An 18,814-nucleotide genomic window follows, 5' to 3' on the forward strand; every position below is an offset into this window, starting at 1 on the left:
AACAGCCTAGATGAATCAGGGAAAAAAATAAAGCTGTTAAGTGAAAATGGTTTTTAGATTGGTGACATTTTATATATAGAATGCTTGCATATGGGTAGCGTGTAAATGAATACTTAATATAGGAATGTATGAATATACTAGTTCAGTCCTATTGCTGTAGATCAGAACAGGCAGAGCTAGAGATTTTCACCATGTGAAAGACGCTGATTTTGTGATAGTAATGTACTTTCTCTTTCTACAGCATTAAAAAAATTGGCAGAATACCTTAATATATAAAAGCATTTGCTATTTTTCACCTTAATTCTGTAAGATAAGCAGGCAAAGGATTATCTACATTTTATAGATGAGACCATTGGGACTCGAAGAGATTAAATTGGTCCACTCAGTGGAAAATGACTAGTTGGTGATAGTGTCAGTTAGGATACAGGGCTCCTGACCCTTAGTAAAGTACTCTTTCTTTTTATTCTCTACTTGGGAAATTATTCCTAAAGCCAGTGCCCAGGTGCTTGGGTTGAATCTTGGTAATAAGGTGAGGCATAGGTCCTTCTTAATCTCCTCTTAAGGGAAAAAGCCTCTGGAAATGGACCATGTAAGACAAAATAAGCATATATGTCCTTGACGGTCGCCATTTGTTTTGTGGCCAGGTGCCCTAACTTCTTCAACAAAGAACTACGTGAAGGCTCCACTGTATCATAATTCCGAATTCTGTCAGTATTACTGTTTGGACTTGTTCGTTTGAACAAGAAGAAAGTATCTGCAGCTTTTGTTAATTTTTAACTCTGACGCTAATTGGGAGAAAAGCTAGAGGTGAACTAGAAACTGTTGATTCCATTCCCTTGCACATTCATAGGGTTGAACAAATAGAATTCAGCCCTATATGAATGCTAAAGAGAGTTGCTTGTTTTGGTTTGGTTTTTGGCTGCGAAGAATTCACTATTGGATTTGAGCCTCTGGGAGAGAGTCTTTCCTCATCCTCGTCAGCTGTGGCTTCCAGGAGGCCTACTGCGACCAGCAGAGGATTGCTCATCGTCTCTTCAGGTTTTACATAAAATTTTACTAGAAGGAGATGTGGCCCTAATATCACAGAGAAACGAGAATTGGGCTCTGGCTTCTAAATCTCTTCGCAGGAGGTTGTCCATGTGTTGGCCACTGGTGACTTGACTTTGATAAACTTTTTTTTTTTTTTTTTTTTTGGTGGTTAGCAGCACAGAATTGCAGATTTCACCTCTGGTAGGTCTCTTGACACTTTGATGCATGGTGGTGCTATCCCTGAATGGAGCTTAAATACTTCAGGGCTACTTTCTGACTGGGTGAAGGGGTGTATAAAATGAGAACATATGAGAGAGTATTAACAGAAAGGCACACTTTGATTTACTGATATTGGCTCTCTGCTTTCTTGTTGGATTGATATGCTGTCTAATATATCTGCGATGGATTTTTAAAAACTGACTTGAACAAAAAAAAAGGGCTTGTGTAGCTACTTGAAAGTGGCCCTTAAAAGTAGTAGTCTTTTTGTTGGACGTTTTCAGAATTCTTGGTTATGTTACATTAGAGAGTCAAATTATGACTTGCTTGTTGGGGGCAAGCAGCCATAAACATTATGAACTGCTTTGCAGCTTCTTCCCTGCATGGTTCTTGATCTCATATTTTAGATCATGGCCACATGGTACTAGAGGAAGTAAGGGACAGGCACTTGATTTTCCTGTTCTTATAATTTTTTATTGTAAAAAGACACGTAACATGAAATTTACTATCCTGTTTTAAGTGTACAGTTCAGTAGTACTAAATATATTCACATTGTTGTGCAGCCAGTCTCCAGAACTTTTTGATTTTGCAGAACTAAAACTCTATACCCATTAAAGAACAAATCTCCATTTCCCTCTTGCCCCAGCCCCTGGCAAGCACCGTTTCTGTTGCTATGAATTGGGCTACTCTAGGTACCTCATATAAGTGGGATGATACAGGATTTGTCCTTCTGTGACTGGCTTATTTCACTTAGCATAATGTCCTCAAGGTTCATCCATGTGGTAACATGTGTCAGAATTCCTCTCCTTTTTTTTTTTTTTCCTTGCGGTACGTGGGCCTCTCACTGCTGTGGCCTCTCCCGTTGCGGAGCCTGTGCTCCGGACGCGCAGGCTCAGCAGCCATGGCTCACGGACCCAGCCGCTCCACAGCATCTGGGATTCTCCCGGACCGGGGCACGAACCCGTGTCCCCTGCATCGGCAGGCGGACTCTCAACCACTGCGCCACCAGGGAAGCCCACCTCTCCATTTTTTTTTTTTTTTTCCTCCTCTCCATTTTAAGGCTGAATAATATTCCATTGTTCTTTTGGACTAGGCTCCAGGTTGAAGGAATGTAGACGATTTTTTTCTGTAGAGAGATAGACTGGGATGGTAGAATTATTACTACTTTGGTCTTAGGGTTTTTTTAAGGTGTTTTTAAAAATTGTGGTAAAATAGATATGACATAAAATTTACCATTTTTAACCATTTTAAAGTGTACAGTTCAGTAGCCAGTACATTTGCATTGTTATGCAACCATTACCACTGTCCATTTCAAAACCTTTTTCATCATCCCAAATTGAAACTCTGTGTCCATTAAACAATAAGTCCCCATTCCCACCTCTTCCCAGCCCTTGGTAACCACCCTTCTATTTTCTGTTTGACCATTTTTTTAGATATCTCATATAAGTGTAATCACACAATATCTGTCCTTTTGCAACTGACTTATTTCACATAGCCTAATATTTTCAAGGTTTAGGCTTGGGAATTTTGAAGACTACTTTGCAAATGCAAAATTGATTTGTAGTTTCACTTTGGAGAACATGGGCTCTCTTAAGATGTAGCTGTTTCTAGAAAAGGAGGTAAAAACAATGGTTCATATTTGCACAGAATTTGGATGAGAGGAGATTTCGGTGTTTTCATGGGCTTCCTTCCAAGTATTAGTGTCTCTTCTATTTTCTTAAGGTTCTGGCTGTAACATAACTTTCAGAACCTTAGCTATATGGAATCTCTGTTTATAATATTCAGCTCTTTTCATAGATGATCATTTGTGGTAACCTAATATTTGTAGTTATTTGTATTCTCTGCTTTCCTCATTACTTTAAAAATTTACATGTTTATATACATAATTTTGCATTATCCTAGTTACACACTTAGCACATTTAAAGTAATTCTTCTCTTTTAAAATTATTATATCTTTATTCTTTTTATTCTTCTTGCCTACTTCTCATCTTGTTTGTGCCTAATCCATTTCCCCAAAACTGTCCGAAGAATAATTCTGTGATACTTTTTTCTTCTTCATGAGAGTAACTTTTTATTTTTATATTTGGTGGAAAGGTTTTTTTGTTTGTTTGTTTTGTTAAGATTCAGAGTAACAGGTGGAGAACCTGGGTTTAGAACACAAGGCATTTTGGATTTTTTTCAGGTAATATTTAGGTATTGCAGGTCCTCCCAAGTGGTGTGGATATGTACTGATTATAAAAGTATTAGAATGTGGAATTTAGAAAAGATGTGGTCAAGGATCTTCTGTTACATTTAAATAAGCAAGTTGTATTTATATAGTCCTTTTTTTTTTTTTTTGCGGTATGCGGGCCTCTCACTGTTGTGGCCTCTCCCGCTGCAGTCCCGTTGCGAAGCACAGCCTCCGGACGCGCAGGCTCAGCAGCCATGGCTCACGGGCCCAGCTGCTCCGCGGCATGTGGGATCTTCCCACACCCAGGGCACAAACCCATGTCCCCTGCATTGGCAGGCGGACTCTCAACCACTGTGCCACCAGGGAAGCCCCAGTCCTTTTTTTTTTGGCTACAAGAACAATATTTTATTTTATTAATTAATTTATTTTTTTTGGCTGCATTAGGTCTTTTTTTTTTTTCTTTTTTTGGCTGTGTTGGGTCTTCGTTGCTGCATGCGGGCTTCTCATTGCGGTGGCTTCTCTTGTTACGGAGCACGGTCTCTAGGAGCGTAGGCTTCAGTAGTTGTGGCACACAGGCTCAATAGTTGTGGCTTGCAGGCTCTAGAGTGCAGGCTCAGTAGTTATGGCGCATGGGCTTAGTTGCTCCACGGCATGTGGGATCTTCCCGGACCAGGGATTGAACCCGTGTCCCCTGCATTGGCAGGTGGATTCTTTTTTTTTTTTTTTTTTTTTTTTTTTTGCGGTACGCGGGCCTCTCATTGTTGTGGCCTCTCCCGCTGCGGAGCGCAGGCTCAGCGGCTCACGGGCCCACCCACTCCGCGGCATGCGGGATCCTCCCGGACTGGGGCATGAACCCGCGTCCCCTGCATCGGCAGGCAGACTCCTAACCACTGTGCCACCAGGGAAGCCCGGCAGGTGGATTCTTAACCACTGTGCTACCAGGGGAGTCCCTGTGACGGGTCTTATTTGTGGCATGCGGGATCTTTCATTGTGGCTCACGGGCTTCTCTAGTTACAGCGCTCAGGCTTCTCTCTAGTTGTGGCGTGTGGCCTCCAGGGCATGCAGGCTTGGTAGTTGCAGCGCGCAGGCTTACTTGCCTCGAGGCCTGTGGGATCTTAGTTCCCTGACCAGGGATCGAACCCAGGTCCACTGCATTGGAAGGCGGATTCTTAACCACGGGACCACCAGGGAAGTCCCTGTATAGTCTTATACGGAGATTATTGGAGGAATGCAAAGTAGCTGTTGGGTTATTGAGTTCCTTCTGACCAATCTGCAGAGGCTTTCTCAGGTAAGCTCTTAGCCGTATGTTGAAATGGAATGCTGCAGTGTGATCTGTTTGGAGAACTTGTCTGAGTCATGTGTTGGTGTCCCATTGATGAAATAGGTTGAGATGTAAAATAGTGAGGAAGCTACTCATGCTGCGCAAGGTAGAAGCCGAAGAGATAGAATCAAATTCATAAAAATCACTTAAACTGAAGTTCGTGTGGGCTGAGGTTAGTCTAGAATATAAAATAAAAATGAATGTAGGGATTGCTAAATGAGAGTAAGGATGCTTGTGAGAAGATTACAGTTACTTAAAGGAAAGTGGGAAGGAGTGATCGAAGCATAGCCAGAGACAGATGGACAACTGTTAGTGATAGGAAGTATGGAAACCACAGGATTTAGCAACTGACTGAACATATTGAATAAGGGCTCCAAAATGTCAGTGATCTCCTGTGAAAACATTAGACAGAGGTGAGAGAATCAGACAAAGGAGAAGTATTAGGTTGGAGGAAAAAAGTTTTGTTTCTGACATGGTGTTTGAGGGAGTGATGGGGCATCCATGTGAAGATTTTCTTGGCAGTTGCTGGAAATGGGAGTTTTGATTATAAAGCGAGATGTCTGAGTGCTGTCAACACTTAACTAGTAGTTATCCACGTCTATTTAGCCCCTTTAGTAGGATTTTGCTGATAAAGAAGGTAAGAGTTTGGTTCTCAGCGGGCCAGATTTTATTCTGAAAGTTCTTGGTCATAGACTTTAAACTTAATCCTGACCAGCTTTATTACACGTGCATCCTTTTGGTCGTGAGGAGAATCAGGTGAGAACATATTCTTGGTGTGCAGAATTTTAATACACAGTTCAGTACAATGGAACCTCCATATCCTTGGGTTCCGCATCCGTGGATTCAACCAATTTTGGATCAGAAATACTTGGAAAGAAAAAATGTCAGAACGTTCCAAAAAGCAAAACTTGAATTTGCAGCACTCTAGCAACTATTTACATAGTATTCCCAACGATTTTTATAGCATTTACATTGTACTAGTTGTACGTAATCTAGAGATGATTTAAAGTATGTGGGAGGATGCGTGTAGGTTACATGCAAATACTAGGCCCTTTCATATAGGGAACTTGAGCATCCATGGGTTTCGTTATCCTGGGGGAGAGCTCCTAGAACCAATCCCCTGAGGATACCGAGGGCTGACTGTACTGCAAACAGAAAGTCATTAACTTGGGTTTCTATTCGTGAACTGGAACCTTCCTTAAGGGTATGTGTTGGGAGATTGAATGAATGAGGTTACCACCTCACACCACCTCACACCTCACACCCTACCACCTCACACCACCTCACACCTTTGCCTCTGGTGTGAGGTGTGTAGCTCACACCAGAGGCAAAGGAGATCTCCTGGGGGAGGGTGTGGTGGTGGTGGTGGTGGTAGGGACCCCAGGACTAAGCTGTGCTCTTCAGAAGAGAAGGAATTGCTTAAGGAGTTGATCAGTAAAGGGATAATCCAAGAGGTCAATGGGTAACCTGTAGAAAAATATCTGAGAAAGAAACACCAAAGGAAAAAAATTATTGGTTATGATGACAGGCAGGGAAGGAGTGTGTCAAACTTATTAAATTTAAGAACTCACAGTTTACTGCAGACGCTCTTCTAAGTACCTTACACACTGTTACCCTGCTTGTTCCTCACAACGACCCTATGAGGTAGGCACTGTTATTTCCTTTCAGGAATTCTGTATTTCGGAGAGTTTTCAGTCCCGGCGTACCCTGTGCGCACCCCCTCAGCCAGTACTGCTCAGGAGTCCAGCGTCATAGGCATCACCTACTTTGGAGAACTGTAGATAATTAACTGTTCCTTCCCTCTGCTTTATTTCCCAGGTCACAAGGCACTTAAAGCATTGTTGAGGTCATTGGTAGATCTTCAGGAAGAGTTGCTTTTCCAGTATCCAGACACTAGATATCTAGTAGATGGGACAAAGCCCAAAGCAGAAAGGTAAGGAGGGAATGGAACTATGGAATTGCTTATTTTCTTTTCATCTGAATGGTTTCCCATTATTTATGAAAAAGAAAGTCACGTCCTTTCCAGGCAGATACCGGACTTAATGTTAGTAAAATAGAAAGAGCCTCTTATGTTTAATTGGTGGCCAGGATGACACATAAATTGGGAATTAGGTTTTGGATTTTTATGCATAGTTGTGCCTAAGCTTCTTTGTAAGCTTCTGCAAAAATCTTGCCTTCTTTTTAGATCTAGTGAGATTATAGGTGAAAGCACATTTTTAACATGAACGCTTAATTAATGTTTATGAAGCACTTTGTTGCCCATACATGGAATTGCCAGTCATAACTGTCGACTTTTCAGTGAAGGAAGAAGCAGTTATTGCGAAGGGTGGAAAAATTTCAGGAAATAGTAGAAGAAAACATTTTTTCCCTTCCTGAAATTATCACAGTTGATGAAGGTTCTCCTCTACCTCCCCCCTTTGTTTGAGCCTGCTGCATAGGGTACCTGCCTGCTGTTTTCCGTTGGGCTTCCCCTCTGCTCCATACCTTTCTGCTGAATTAGTTGGAATGACAAAGGAGAGGAGCTCACATTTAGTAAGCACTTCCTGTGCGCTGGGGTCGGTAGTGCAGGCAGTGTAGCTGGCTCCGTAGCTGTAGGCTCTAGTGCTCTCTCACACAGTTGAGGATATTACAGCCTAGCTTGGATTCTGTGGCCTACCCCTTTGAGTTTTCTTCACATTCTGCTTCTCTTCGTTTGGTTCAACCAATATTACTCAGCTTTCCTGAGTAGTTGGTTACAGGGAGACATAGTTCCCTTCTTGATTTGGGGATTGAGGTCATAAAAGTATGATTATATGTTTAATTTTTAAAGACCCTCCTGTAGCAGTATAGGCCTGGTTCATGTGCATTTCTAATAATGTTTTTAACAACCTCATTTATTTTTATAGTTGGCTTACTTTTTAAAAAATATTTTGAAACCATCTATTTTTATATTTATTTTAAAAGATACACGAGTTTTTGTTTGACCTCACGAACGTTTTCTTCCAACAGCAACAAAAAAGCCGTCCTCACGTCTCCCGTGCTATTTAAGATGCAGACAGCATAGGGAAAGCCCAAATACTCTTGACTGCATGTGGGCCTAGGCTTTTTTTGTTTTTGTTTTTTTAAAATTAATTAATTAATTTTATTTTTGGCTGCATTGGGCCTTCGTTGCGTGTGGGCTTTCTCTAGTTGCAGTTGCATGGGCTGCTCATTGCGGTGGCTTCTTGTTGCGGAGCGTGGGCTCTAGGTGCGTGGGCTTCAGTAGTTGTGGCACAAGGGCTCAGTAGTTGTGGCTCGTGGGCTCCAGAGTGCAGGCTCAGTAGTTGTGGCGCACTGGCTTAGTTGCTCTGTGGGATCTTCCCAGTCCAGGGCTCAAACCCGTGTCCCCTGCATTGGCAGGCAGATTCTTAACCACTGCACTACCAGGGAAGTCCCACGCCTAAGTTTTTATTTAGGTAACGTTTATTTACATTGGACTCAGTGTTCTTACTGGTTTTCCAGTGAGGAGGAGATTTCCAGTGAAGATGAAGAGCTCGTAGAAGAGAAGCAGCAGCAGCAGAGGAGGGCCCCAGCAAAGAGGAAGCTGGAGACTGAGGACTACCCCAGCTTCATAGCGAAGCGCTTCGCCGACTTCACCGTCTACAGGAACCGTACGCTCCAGAAGTGGCATGATAAGACCAAGCTGGCTTCTGGAAAACTGGGGAAGGCAAGTGTGTGCATTCATGTGTGTAAGGCAGGTCATGGCAACCTGAAGCAGCTGTGAGAAATTGGAAGTACAGCTCCCTTATATGGATGATGCCTCAGTGTCATAGTAATCAGTCATTTCTGTAGAAAAATTTACTGAACCCTAACGCTAACCCTAACCCAAATCCATTGGGGTTTATACCATTCAGGCATGGGATTTCAACTTTATTAGAAAAAGTATTTTATTCTAGAAGTTGTGGTCTTGTAAGTGTTGGAAGTACAAATACTTTAAAGAAATGGACTTTAAGACAATTATTATTAAAGGAGCAGAGGTTAATCTCTGGGTATAGGAAACTAATATGACCTGCTTAGGGACTAATTTTTTTTTTTTTTTTTTTCTGAGAACAGTTAGAGCCATTCACAAACTCGGTCTTTAACAGAAAGTCCCTCCTGGAAGGAGGATTGTCTGTTTCTCTGCTGACACAGAAAAATAGGGAAACCAACGTAGCTGCCTTCAGCAGAGACTTTCCATGTTATCTGACACTGGTTAATGTTGTTGCAGGGTTTTGGTGCCTTTGAACGTTCAATCTTGACTCAGATTGATCATATTCTGATGGACAAAGAAAGATTACTTCGAAGGACACAGACCAAGCGCTCTATCTACCGAGTTCTTGGCAAACCTGAGCCGGCAGCCCAGCCTGTCCCAGAGAGTTTGCCAGGACAGCCGGTAAGAACTGTGATGCATGGTGATTATGGGAGCAGTTTCTAGGAGGCTAATCAACTGAAAAATCTTATCATCTCCTTGTAGGTATTCCTCTGGGTATAAGAAGTCAGTGAAAGAAAGGGAAAAAAGCACTATTTTCCTAGATTGTTGAGAAACTGAGGATATGTGGGAGGGGAAAGTTTTTTAAAAATGAAGCTATTATTGTGTGTAGCCTTCTCTTAATTTTGAGTTTGATCTGAGTCTGGTCATGGAAGCATTTATAATCCAATTTTTTTTAAAAAATAAATTTATATTTTTTTAAAATTTATTTTTGGCTGTGTTGGGTCTTTGTTGCTGTGCACGGGCTTTCTCTAGTTGTGGTGATCGGGGGCTACTCTTCGTTGCAGTGCGCGGGCTTCTCATTGCAGTGGCTTCTCTTGTTGCAGAGCACAGGCTCTAGGAATGTGGGCTTCAGTAGTCATGGCTCACGGGCTCTAGAGTGCAGGCTCACTAGTTGTGGCTCACGGGCTTAGTTGCTCCGCGGCATGTGGGATCTTCCCGGACCAGAGCTCGAACTCGTGTCCCCTGCGTTGGCAGGCGGATTCTTAACCACTGTGCCACCAGGGGAGCCCTGTAATCCAATTTTTTAAATTCAGTTTTAAAGTTTTTTCTTTAGAAATGCCAGTATCGAAGCAAGCGTGTACTTTAGGCTTTCCTTTGGATGTTTAGATGCTCCAGAAGAGGATCCAGAATTGAAATAGGCAGATTCTTCTGTCTAAAGGAAACTCTTTTATTTATAGTAGGAATATATACTTAATATATTTTTTAAGTTCAGAAGAATTTAAAATGAAAAGTAAAATTCCCCCTAGTCTAAAAACTCCACTCCTCAGGTTTAACCAATGTTCATAGTTGTAACACACTTTCAGGTATTTTCTATTTATATATATAAATACACACACACATACACACGCATGCATATAACACGTACGCACTTACAAAAATATGGTTGTCTTTTTTTAACTAAATGGGTTGGATATATATATGTGTGTGTGTATAAATATATAAAATGTTATAAACTATATGTAAAATCTTACAACTTTCTAAATTATTCTAGATACTTTTCCATGTCATTACATGGAGATCTACCTCATTTTTCCTAATGGCTAGAGTATTCCATTGTATGGATGTGTACTATAATTTATTTGAACAGTGGATATTTATGTTGTCTCTAGTTTTAGAAACAGTGCTATAGGAAACATTCCTGAGCATTTTTATTTTTGTATTTGTGTGAACATATGGATAGACTTCTAGAAGTGGAAATGTTAAATCAAAGAGAATATGCATTTTAAATCCTGATAGATGTAAAATTGCCTCAAAAAGTCTGCATTAATTTCCAATCCTACCAGCTGTGTTTTCCTACTGAAGATTGCCAGTTCTAGAGGTGAAAAATGGTGTCTTCTCATTTTAATTTGCATGTATTTAATTAGAATTAGATTAAACATATTTTTATATAACTGTTGACTGCTTGTGTTTTTTTTCTGTCAGGTGCCTATTAATGTTTTGCCCATTTTTCAATTGCATTGTTTTTGTTCTTCAATTTTTTTAAATTAATTAATTTATTTATTTTTGGTTGCATTGGGTCTTCATTGCTGTACGCAGGCTTTCTCTAGTTGTGGCGAGCGGGGACTACTCTTTGTTGCGGTGCGTGGGCTTCTCATTGCGGTGGCTTCTCTTGTTGTGGAGCACGGGCTCTAGGCACATGGGCTTCAGTAGTTGTGGCATGAGGGCTCAGTAGTTGTGGTGCACGGGCTTAGTTGCTCTGTGGCATGTGGGAGTTTCCCAGACCAGGGCTTGAACCCATGTCCCCTGCATTGGCAGGTGGATTCTTAACCACTGCACCACTAGGGAAGTCCTTGTTCTTTAATTTGAAGAGCTCTTTATATCTTAAGGAAAATAGTGCTTTGACTGTTATACACATTATTTATAGTAGCTGCATTACTTTGGTAACCTCATTGGGATTCACTCCTTCTCATTGATATAGGAGATCCTTCCTCAAGCCCCTGCCAGTGCCCACCTGAAGGACCTGGATGAAGAAATCTTTGATGATGATGACTTTTACCACCAGGTATGATTTTTACACTCTTTTCTTTTGTTATAAATCAGGCTTTAGCATTTTAAAACAGCTGATAGAATTCTCTGACCAAAAGGTAGCTTACTCTGGAAGGATAGAGTCAGATAGGGAGTTAGAACTCTAGTGTTCAGAATTGACTTACTGTGTAGTTCTGGATTTATTGCTTTACTTTTATATTTTTCCTTTTGAAATGAATATAGCTACAGCTATGTTGTTAGTTGATGCAGACTGTGAATTATTTGTAAAACAGTTTCAACTTCTTTGCATCAGGTGGTTTATTCTCTCTCAGCAGCTTTTGATGATGTTAATGGAGGATTTTGTTTGGTTGGTTGGTTTCTTGTCCTATTACTATTAGATAAGGATATGGAGCTGAAGGGCTGGGATCCCAGAATTCTTGAACTGCACTTGTGGTTCTATTAACCTATTAAGTCTATTCTCTTAAAACTTCTGTGTATGTGTGCATGTTCACATCAGTTAAGTATTTATATTTATTGAGATTGTCTGCTACTGTTGATTATAATAATAGTGTAGTGCTTTGAAGACAGAAAGAATTGCTAGAGGTTGAAATCTAGTCCCATTCTCAATATCTCTTCACAAACATTTCCCCCGTTCTTTCCCTGACGCTGTGATCTGCTGTCGTGCTGCTCTTTTTGATGATGGTGGTGACCGTTAAGGTAGACTAAACATCTGGGCTGTTCTAAAGAACTAAAATAATTTCCTGTAATCCTGGGTCTCTTGTTAAGTCATACTTCTTAATGAAATGTGCTTCAGGATGTACCCTCTCTAGCTCTGGAGAGTTGAGGATGCTGCTCAGCAGTGATGAACCAGTTTTGATTGAGCCATTATTTTATCAAGGTGAATTTTTTTTTCCTCTGCTGAATTTTTAGTGTTAACTTTTGCCGAAGAATTTACAGGTGCTTGTTGGAGGTTTAGCTCTGATGACAGTACCGTGTAGTATATGGAATACGAAGGAAGGAACTTAGGAAAATTACCCTGTGAAGCAAGTAGGACAAGTGATTCTATATTGGGGATGCCTCTGGTTTTGCCCTAAAAAAAAAAAAAGAGAGACTTTTTATTAATCTTGCTATTCACTCTGTGATGTTCAATAAAATTATTGCTGTAAGTCTCAAAAGTAATGATGAGAGGGTATAGGAAAGAGGATTGATGTGGCCCCAGGTGTTCCTAGTCAGAGGTCCTGATTCTTTTTTCCTTTTCTTCTCTTATTATATCCATTTGTCAGAAGAGTAGGGGATTCTGTTTTGTTCTAGAGTGTCTTAAGGAAGTACCTGATATGGGATATTAATGCTGTATAATTGTGGGAGATCATGGGAGACAATCAAAAATATTCCAGTCTTCATTAATTGAAGTGTACGTTGTTCAATGGGAAGTGCATCATAAATTAAATAGGCTTAATAAAATAAACTGAAATTACTGGGGGGGGAAGTTGCTTCTACTGGCAATCCTTAGTCTGAAAGATATATATATTTACATATATATATATATTTTAGGCCTGGAGGTCTGCTGAAAAAGAAATAGCATTACTTGATTGGCCCTTCATCCCAATTAATAATTTTAACTTTGATAAATTCTGATTTCAGTTATGACTAGTCACATCTTAGCTTTTACCCTTGCTGGTTAATTGGGGTGCTGGGGTTAATCTAAATTAAAACTTAAACTAATAGAGGTCAGCAAGGCAGCTGAAACACCTGAGTGAAACAAATGGGGCTGCCAGGTGCAACTTTATCTTGGCTGTTTCCCAAGAGGGAAGTGGCAGCAAATTGGAGTTGTTTCAGCCTTCTGTAAAGGTGAATGATGGGTGACACTTGTTAATGTACAGCATCTCCGGAAGCATTCCAGATTGCTTTGCTGCCGTACCAACTGCTGCCATCCATGCACAGTCAGTAGGAACTGGACCAGTTGCCAACATCTGGCAGCACAGCAAGGAATGGGTGCAAGTCTCGAAACCCTGCAGATTCTAAATATGGTGCTTAGAAGTGTGCAGGCTTTAATCACTTACCACTCTCTGGCAGCAGGCTACGACAGCTTATCCTAGCCTCGTACATCACATCCCGACATCTGCTGAGCCGCAAGGCAGCTGCACATTCATTTTCTTTTCTTGCCTTTTCTCTTTGCCTCCTATTCCTCTTCTTCCCACTACCATCCCCCCTGCCCCGACCCTGCCTTCCTCCCTTCAGTTTTTCTCCCCCTCCCCAGTATGCTTCTTGGGAGAGATGATCTGTAAAGATTACTGCTTCATTGTGTGCAAGTAATTGTGGTGATGCCAGGCCCTTGACAGACACAACGTAGCACCTGTTCTGCTGACCTGGTTAATTTCTTCTGTTGAGTGGGATTTGCCAGAGATTGGAGCTGAAGCCAGTTCAATGATAAGGCTGAAGAAAATGGCTGTATGTTTTCTGTCACCTCCCAATTAAATTGGCTTCATAAAATGCTTTCCTTTATTTGTCAGGGTAGTAAGCCTGAGCTAAGTGTTGCATTCAGAAGTGGTACAATGTATTACAATGGGCCTGTGAGTTTTCATTTGTGTTTTTTTATGTGGTCATAGGGAAGAGCTGGGTGGTGAATATAATACATCTGCCTTTTTTTTTTTTTTTTGAAACCATACTTGAAGCCAGACTCTTTGGGTCCATGTTTTGTAAGGAAGAGATTATAGCCACATTGAATTTTAATGTTTCATTGTAAGGGTTTAAAGGCTTACTTGGTTAATTCAGGTGTCACAAGCCTTTGTAAATGCCCTCACCATTGAGAATGGTATTCAGGGTCAGAACACCCAACACGAACACACTCTCTTTGTTTCACAGTGGGCCTTAAGTTACTACAACTTAAAGAATATGTCTGCATTATTTAATAAAGGTACATGTATATGTGTATGTGTGTGTAAGCATATACATAGAGAGAGAGGGGCACTGAGGAGTATCAGATATTGTAAGTAATCATACCACTTTTGAGCTGAAAAGAACCACACAAGAACCTGAGTCCCTGAGACGTTAAGTAACTTCCTGCAAGTCATACAGTAAATGGCAGCACTAGTACTTGACCTCAAGACTGCTTAGGCCAAGTCCCGTTCTTCACATACCTTTATTTCTTAAACGTTTCATTCGTGAGCCATAAAAAGACTTCACTATAGTATTACAGTTTTCAGTAAATAGCTAAGCTTCATTTTCTTAGAACCAGAAGAAATATTATGTGTGTTAGAAAGTAATTTTTTTCCCTTTGAAGGCAAATGATTTATTAAACTCCTGGTTTCTTAACAATTCTAATGAAAAAAATAGCCTTCTAGTTGTGTTACTGGTTTGTTTGGAAACTGGAGTTGTTGAAAGCCCTAAGTGTGCCCAGTGGTGACGGTTTCAGGAGGGAAACTTCACCGGCTGCAAACATTGCCAAGTCTCACCCCCTGATGGAATCAGTTTGCATCTGGCTTAGCTCTTGTCAGAGCTCATCCCTGAAGATGATTTCACAAAATATGAAGGTTGCAAATGACCATGAAGGATGAGCCATTCAGAAATGTTTTCAGTATCTATTTTTCATTTTCACGATCCCATTTGCTACTTTTTTAACATTAAGTGCTTTTTTTTTGCGGTATGCGGGCCTCTCACTGTTGTGGCCTCTCCCATTGCGGAGCACAGGCTCCAGATGCGCAGGCTCAGCGGCCATGGCTCACAGGCCCAGCCGCTCCGCGGCATGTGGGATCTTCCTGGACCGGGGCACGGACCCGTGTCCCCTGCATTGGCAGGCAGACTCTCAACCACTGTGCCACCAGGGAAGCCCACATTAAGTGCTTTTAAGATGTGTTGTCTATATCTCCATTTAAAGTTTTTGTTTGTTTTGATTTGCTTTTTTTAAACCATCCATTGATTTTGACTTGATAGGCCTGAGTTCTTAAAGGATCGAGGAAGGACTAACGTTTACTGAACACTAGTTATGTGCCAGCTTCTGGACTGAGTAGACAGGTACTTGACTCACGTCTTTATTTAATCCTCCCAAGATCTCCATGTTGAGATATGACTGCACTTAGCAATATGCTGTGCAGTAAAGTGACTGGTTTTATTCTTTTCATAGCCAAGACCTCAAACTAGTTTCTTGTTACCTCGTGAGGTATTTTGTTCTGAAAGGACTAATTGAGCTTAGATATTGACAGATTGATTCCTGGATTTCTGAGGGTTCATTAGGATTTTGTATGTTGCTTCTAGCTCTGTTTAGTTTTGATCTGGTTTGTCCTGTCACTTTGAATTTAACCAGGAGCGTCTGGAGAAAGGCATAATAGGTTCTGTTCTTTAGATGGCCACTTTGATGGGTTAAATCTCTCCTTTCATTTGCCATCAGGACATGTCTGTAACTGACCCTGCCACACGCTGGACTTTTGTGTCCAAGACATTTGATAATGCCATAAACAAGTAATTACTAATTCAGTGAACTATTAAAAGTCAATAATGTTAAGAAATAGAGAAGAGGCAAGCTTTCTGACAAGCTGGTTTACTTTAATTAAATTGGTGAGTGATTAATACGGACGGCTGATGTCGTGGCTTTAATAGTATGCATTTAGGTCGTAGTGTGAATAAGGGATGTGTGAAGCCATTCCTACGGTTAAGGCAATACTGTGTTCTTGTTGGCATGTATCTTTCCAGTGGTTCAGTTGATGGCTAAGAGTATGCTTTAAAGTTTGATTTAAACCTCCTGCTTTTAATTTGTTGTTGGAAAACAGATTCCTTCTGTTCAGAGCAGTATTTTATTTTTAGGTTGACTTTGAAATGTTGCTGTTATTTGAGATGTGGATGATGTTTCTTAAAATTTTGATAACATTTATTACATATAGACCTTTATGGTGACTTTAGAGAGGACGTGAATGTGAAGTACACAGATTTGAAGATTGAAGTTACAGTTAAAGTTATAGGAGAGAGGGACTTCCCTGGTGGTGCAGTGTTTAAGAATCCTCCTGCCAATGCAGGGGACACAGGTTCGATCCCTGGTCCGGGAAGATCCCACATGCTGCAGAGCAACTAAGCCCGTGCGCCACAACTACTGAGCCTGCGCGCCTAGAGCCCACGAGCCACAACTACTGAAGGCCGCACATCTAGAGCCCGTGCTCCGCAACAAGAGAAGCCATCACAATGAGAAGCCTGTACACCACAATGAAGAGTAGCCCCCGCTCGCTGCAACTAGAGAAAGCCCGCGTGCAGCAACGAAGACCCAACGCAGCCAAAAAAAAAAAAAAGTTACAGAAGAGAGTTAATCAGTTAGATTTCTTAAGACATAATAAAGGTGTTAAACAAACTCCAAACCAATATCATTGTCCAATTAAACCTCAGTTTTAATAATTACAAGATTATTTTTTGACCATGTGTAAGAATTTTATTTGAGATGCATTCTAGTTCCTGTGCTGCTGTTGTTGATCTGTCAGTGTTTAGACCCAATACAGCATCAGCATCGTCATTGGATGGCATCGGATGGCATTGGATTGCCAGCGTGGGCTCACAGTTGTGCAGGCTGCACAGAACAGGAGCCCAAAAGCCACATTTTAAATACAAGGTTGAGAAATTTCATCACACGGCAGTCAGGGGAAGGCACACACGACTGGCCCTGATTTCTTTCAGTTTCCTTGCTTTAAAAAACACCAGAGCCTGACTTCAGTACTACTGCTTCGTTTAGACAAAGGTAAAAAAACCTCAGGACAAAGCCTAAAATAGTTCATTTGATGGAGCCAGCTAGGAAAGAGATAAGAATTGGCTTAGAACTCTCGAAGAAACTTTTCGAACACAAGGGGTACCTTGGCAGTTTACTAGGCAAATATGTGGCCAAAATTGCCTTTTCTGTACTACTAATAAGCCCAATATCAGCTGGCTGAGTGTAAATTAAACACAGCACTCTAGCAGTATTTTAGTAGACCCAAGTAAAGAATTTAGCACTTTAGAAATGGGGAACACTACATGTTTACTAAAGTGGGCATGAAGTCTCCTTGTGAAATTATATTCAATGTATAGCTCCTTTAAAGTAAATTATAGGGACCATGACTTAGCATAGAAAGGGGAAGTTAATAAGCATCTTAAAATATGTATGTGTATTGTAGATCTAGAATAGAACCTAGTTGCTGTAAAGTTAGATAGCGTCTTTGAAAATCATCAATGCCAAACTGACTTTTTACCAACTAGGGCCTAGAGGAAGTAAGTGACTGGGATACGATCACCTCATTTAGGACATTGAAACCCATGTGCTCTTGTTCCCAGTTTGATTTTCTTTCTAGCGTATTTTGCCGCCTTTTGATCTGACACACTTAAAAATCCACTTGAGCGTTTCCTTTTCAGATTTGTATCTGTTTAGGAAATTGGAGATCCAGTATCTGTTTGCATTCTGACAGTTCACATGTTACCACTTTTGTGCAATTATGAACTTCATTCATTTAACAACTGCTGTACCAGATGCTAGGTTTACAAAGACTAATAAGAGAAAACCCCTGCCCAAGGAATTTGTGTCATCTAACAAGAGCAAAATTCTCCTCAATTTTGTATAGTCACACAGCTCCTCTTGAAAAGTATGACTTTGGTAAAATTTAAGTGGAGAAAATAAATGGTGCAAGAGAGCAATCAGGTCCTTGATATAAAAACGTACATGTAGTTGCCTAGTGTTGTCTTATCACAAATGTGCCTCAGACATTCGTTAGCACACAGGTTTTTCCCTCAACAGACACCTGATCTAATTCCTAAAGTCATGTCTCAATAACCTGTAAAAGACTCTAAGAGATGCTGTTAGATATAAACTCTGGATAATAGTATAAATTCACTATTTTCCAGGCATATAGTCATTGTTAGAAGCCAGTATTGAGATGCCGGTATCCACTGAAACCTATTTCAGACTAGAAGAGCATTCAGGGGACTTCCCTGGAGGTCCAGTGGGTTAGACTCCGTGCTCCCAATGCAGGGGGCCCGGGTTCGATCCCTGGTCGGCAAACTAGATCCCGCAGGCCGCAACTAAGCAGTCCGCACACCGCAACTGAGGCCTGGCACAGCCAGAATAAATAAATAAATATTAAAGAAGAAGAAGAAGAAGAAGAAGAAGAGCATTCAGGGAGACACTGCTTTGGGAAAGATCCCTGGTCTTCTCCTTACTTGCTGCAAGTAATAATAAATCCTTCCTTCTTCCCCCCCAAAAAAAGGAAAAGAAAAAAAAAGAGCATATTCAGGTTGGTAATGGGTATTTGAGGGTTCATTTTGCTGTAGCCAACTTTTGTGTAGTTTTGAAGTTTTCTGTAATAAAAAGTTAAGGAGAAGAAAAGCCTTCAGATTTCTTTCTTCCATTAATTGATTCAGCAAATATGTGAGTACCTACTGTATATTTATTGAGTAACTGTTGTTCTAGGCTGTGCTGCCTAATGCAGTAGCCGCTAGCCACGTGTAGCTACTTAAATTGTAGTTAATTAATTAAAGTTGAAAATGCAGTTTGTCAGTCATGCTAGCCACATTTCAAGTGCTGCAGCCACATGTGCTAGTGGCCACTTCAGTGGACAGTGCAAACACTGAGCATTCCCAGCATCACAGGAAGGTCTCTTGGAGCTCTTTTAGGGGCTGGAAC

At 40.9% G+C, this 18,814-nt stretch overlaps 1 protein-coding gene across 6 annotated transcripts in view; it reads left to right on the forward strand.

Annotated features, from left to right (window-relative positions):
• The window catches only part of AATF (apoptosis antagonizing transcription factor), a 101,623-nt gene that overhangs the window by 30,716 nt on the left and 52,093 nt on the right, over nt 1–18,814 (forward strand). For all 6 annotated transcript variants that reach the window (XR_003428783.1, XR_003428782.1, XM_027087350.1 and 3 more), the window contains 4 exons: nt 6,555–6,669; nt 8,217–8,421; nt 8,962–9,126; nt 11,144–11,227. Coding sequence is in view for 4 of the 6 variants with exons in the window: in XM_027087350.1 (XP_026943151.1) it covers nt 6,555–6,669; nt 8,217–8,421; nt 8,962–9,126; nt 11,144–11,227 (569 nt within the window). In the remaining 2 variants the exon portion in view is untranslated. The remainder of the gene's footprint in view (nt 1–6,554; nt 6,670–8,216; nt 8,422–8,961; nt 9,127–11,143; nt 11,228–18,814) is intronic.

This window comes from Aethalodelphis obliquidens, unplaced genomic scaffold (assembly GCF_003676395.1).
Source record: "Aethalodelphis obliquidens isolate GAN/ISIS:26980383/991018 unplaced genomic scaffold, ASM367639v1 scaffold58, whole genome shotgun sequence".
In the NCBI taxonomy this organism is placed as follows: Eukaryota; Metazoa; Chordata; class Mammalia; order Artiodactyla; family Delphinidae; genus Aethalodelphis; species Aethalodelphis obliquidens.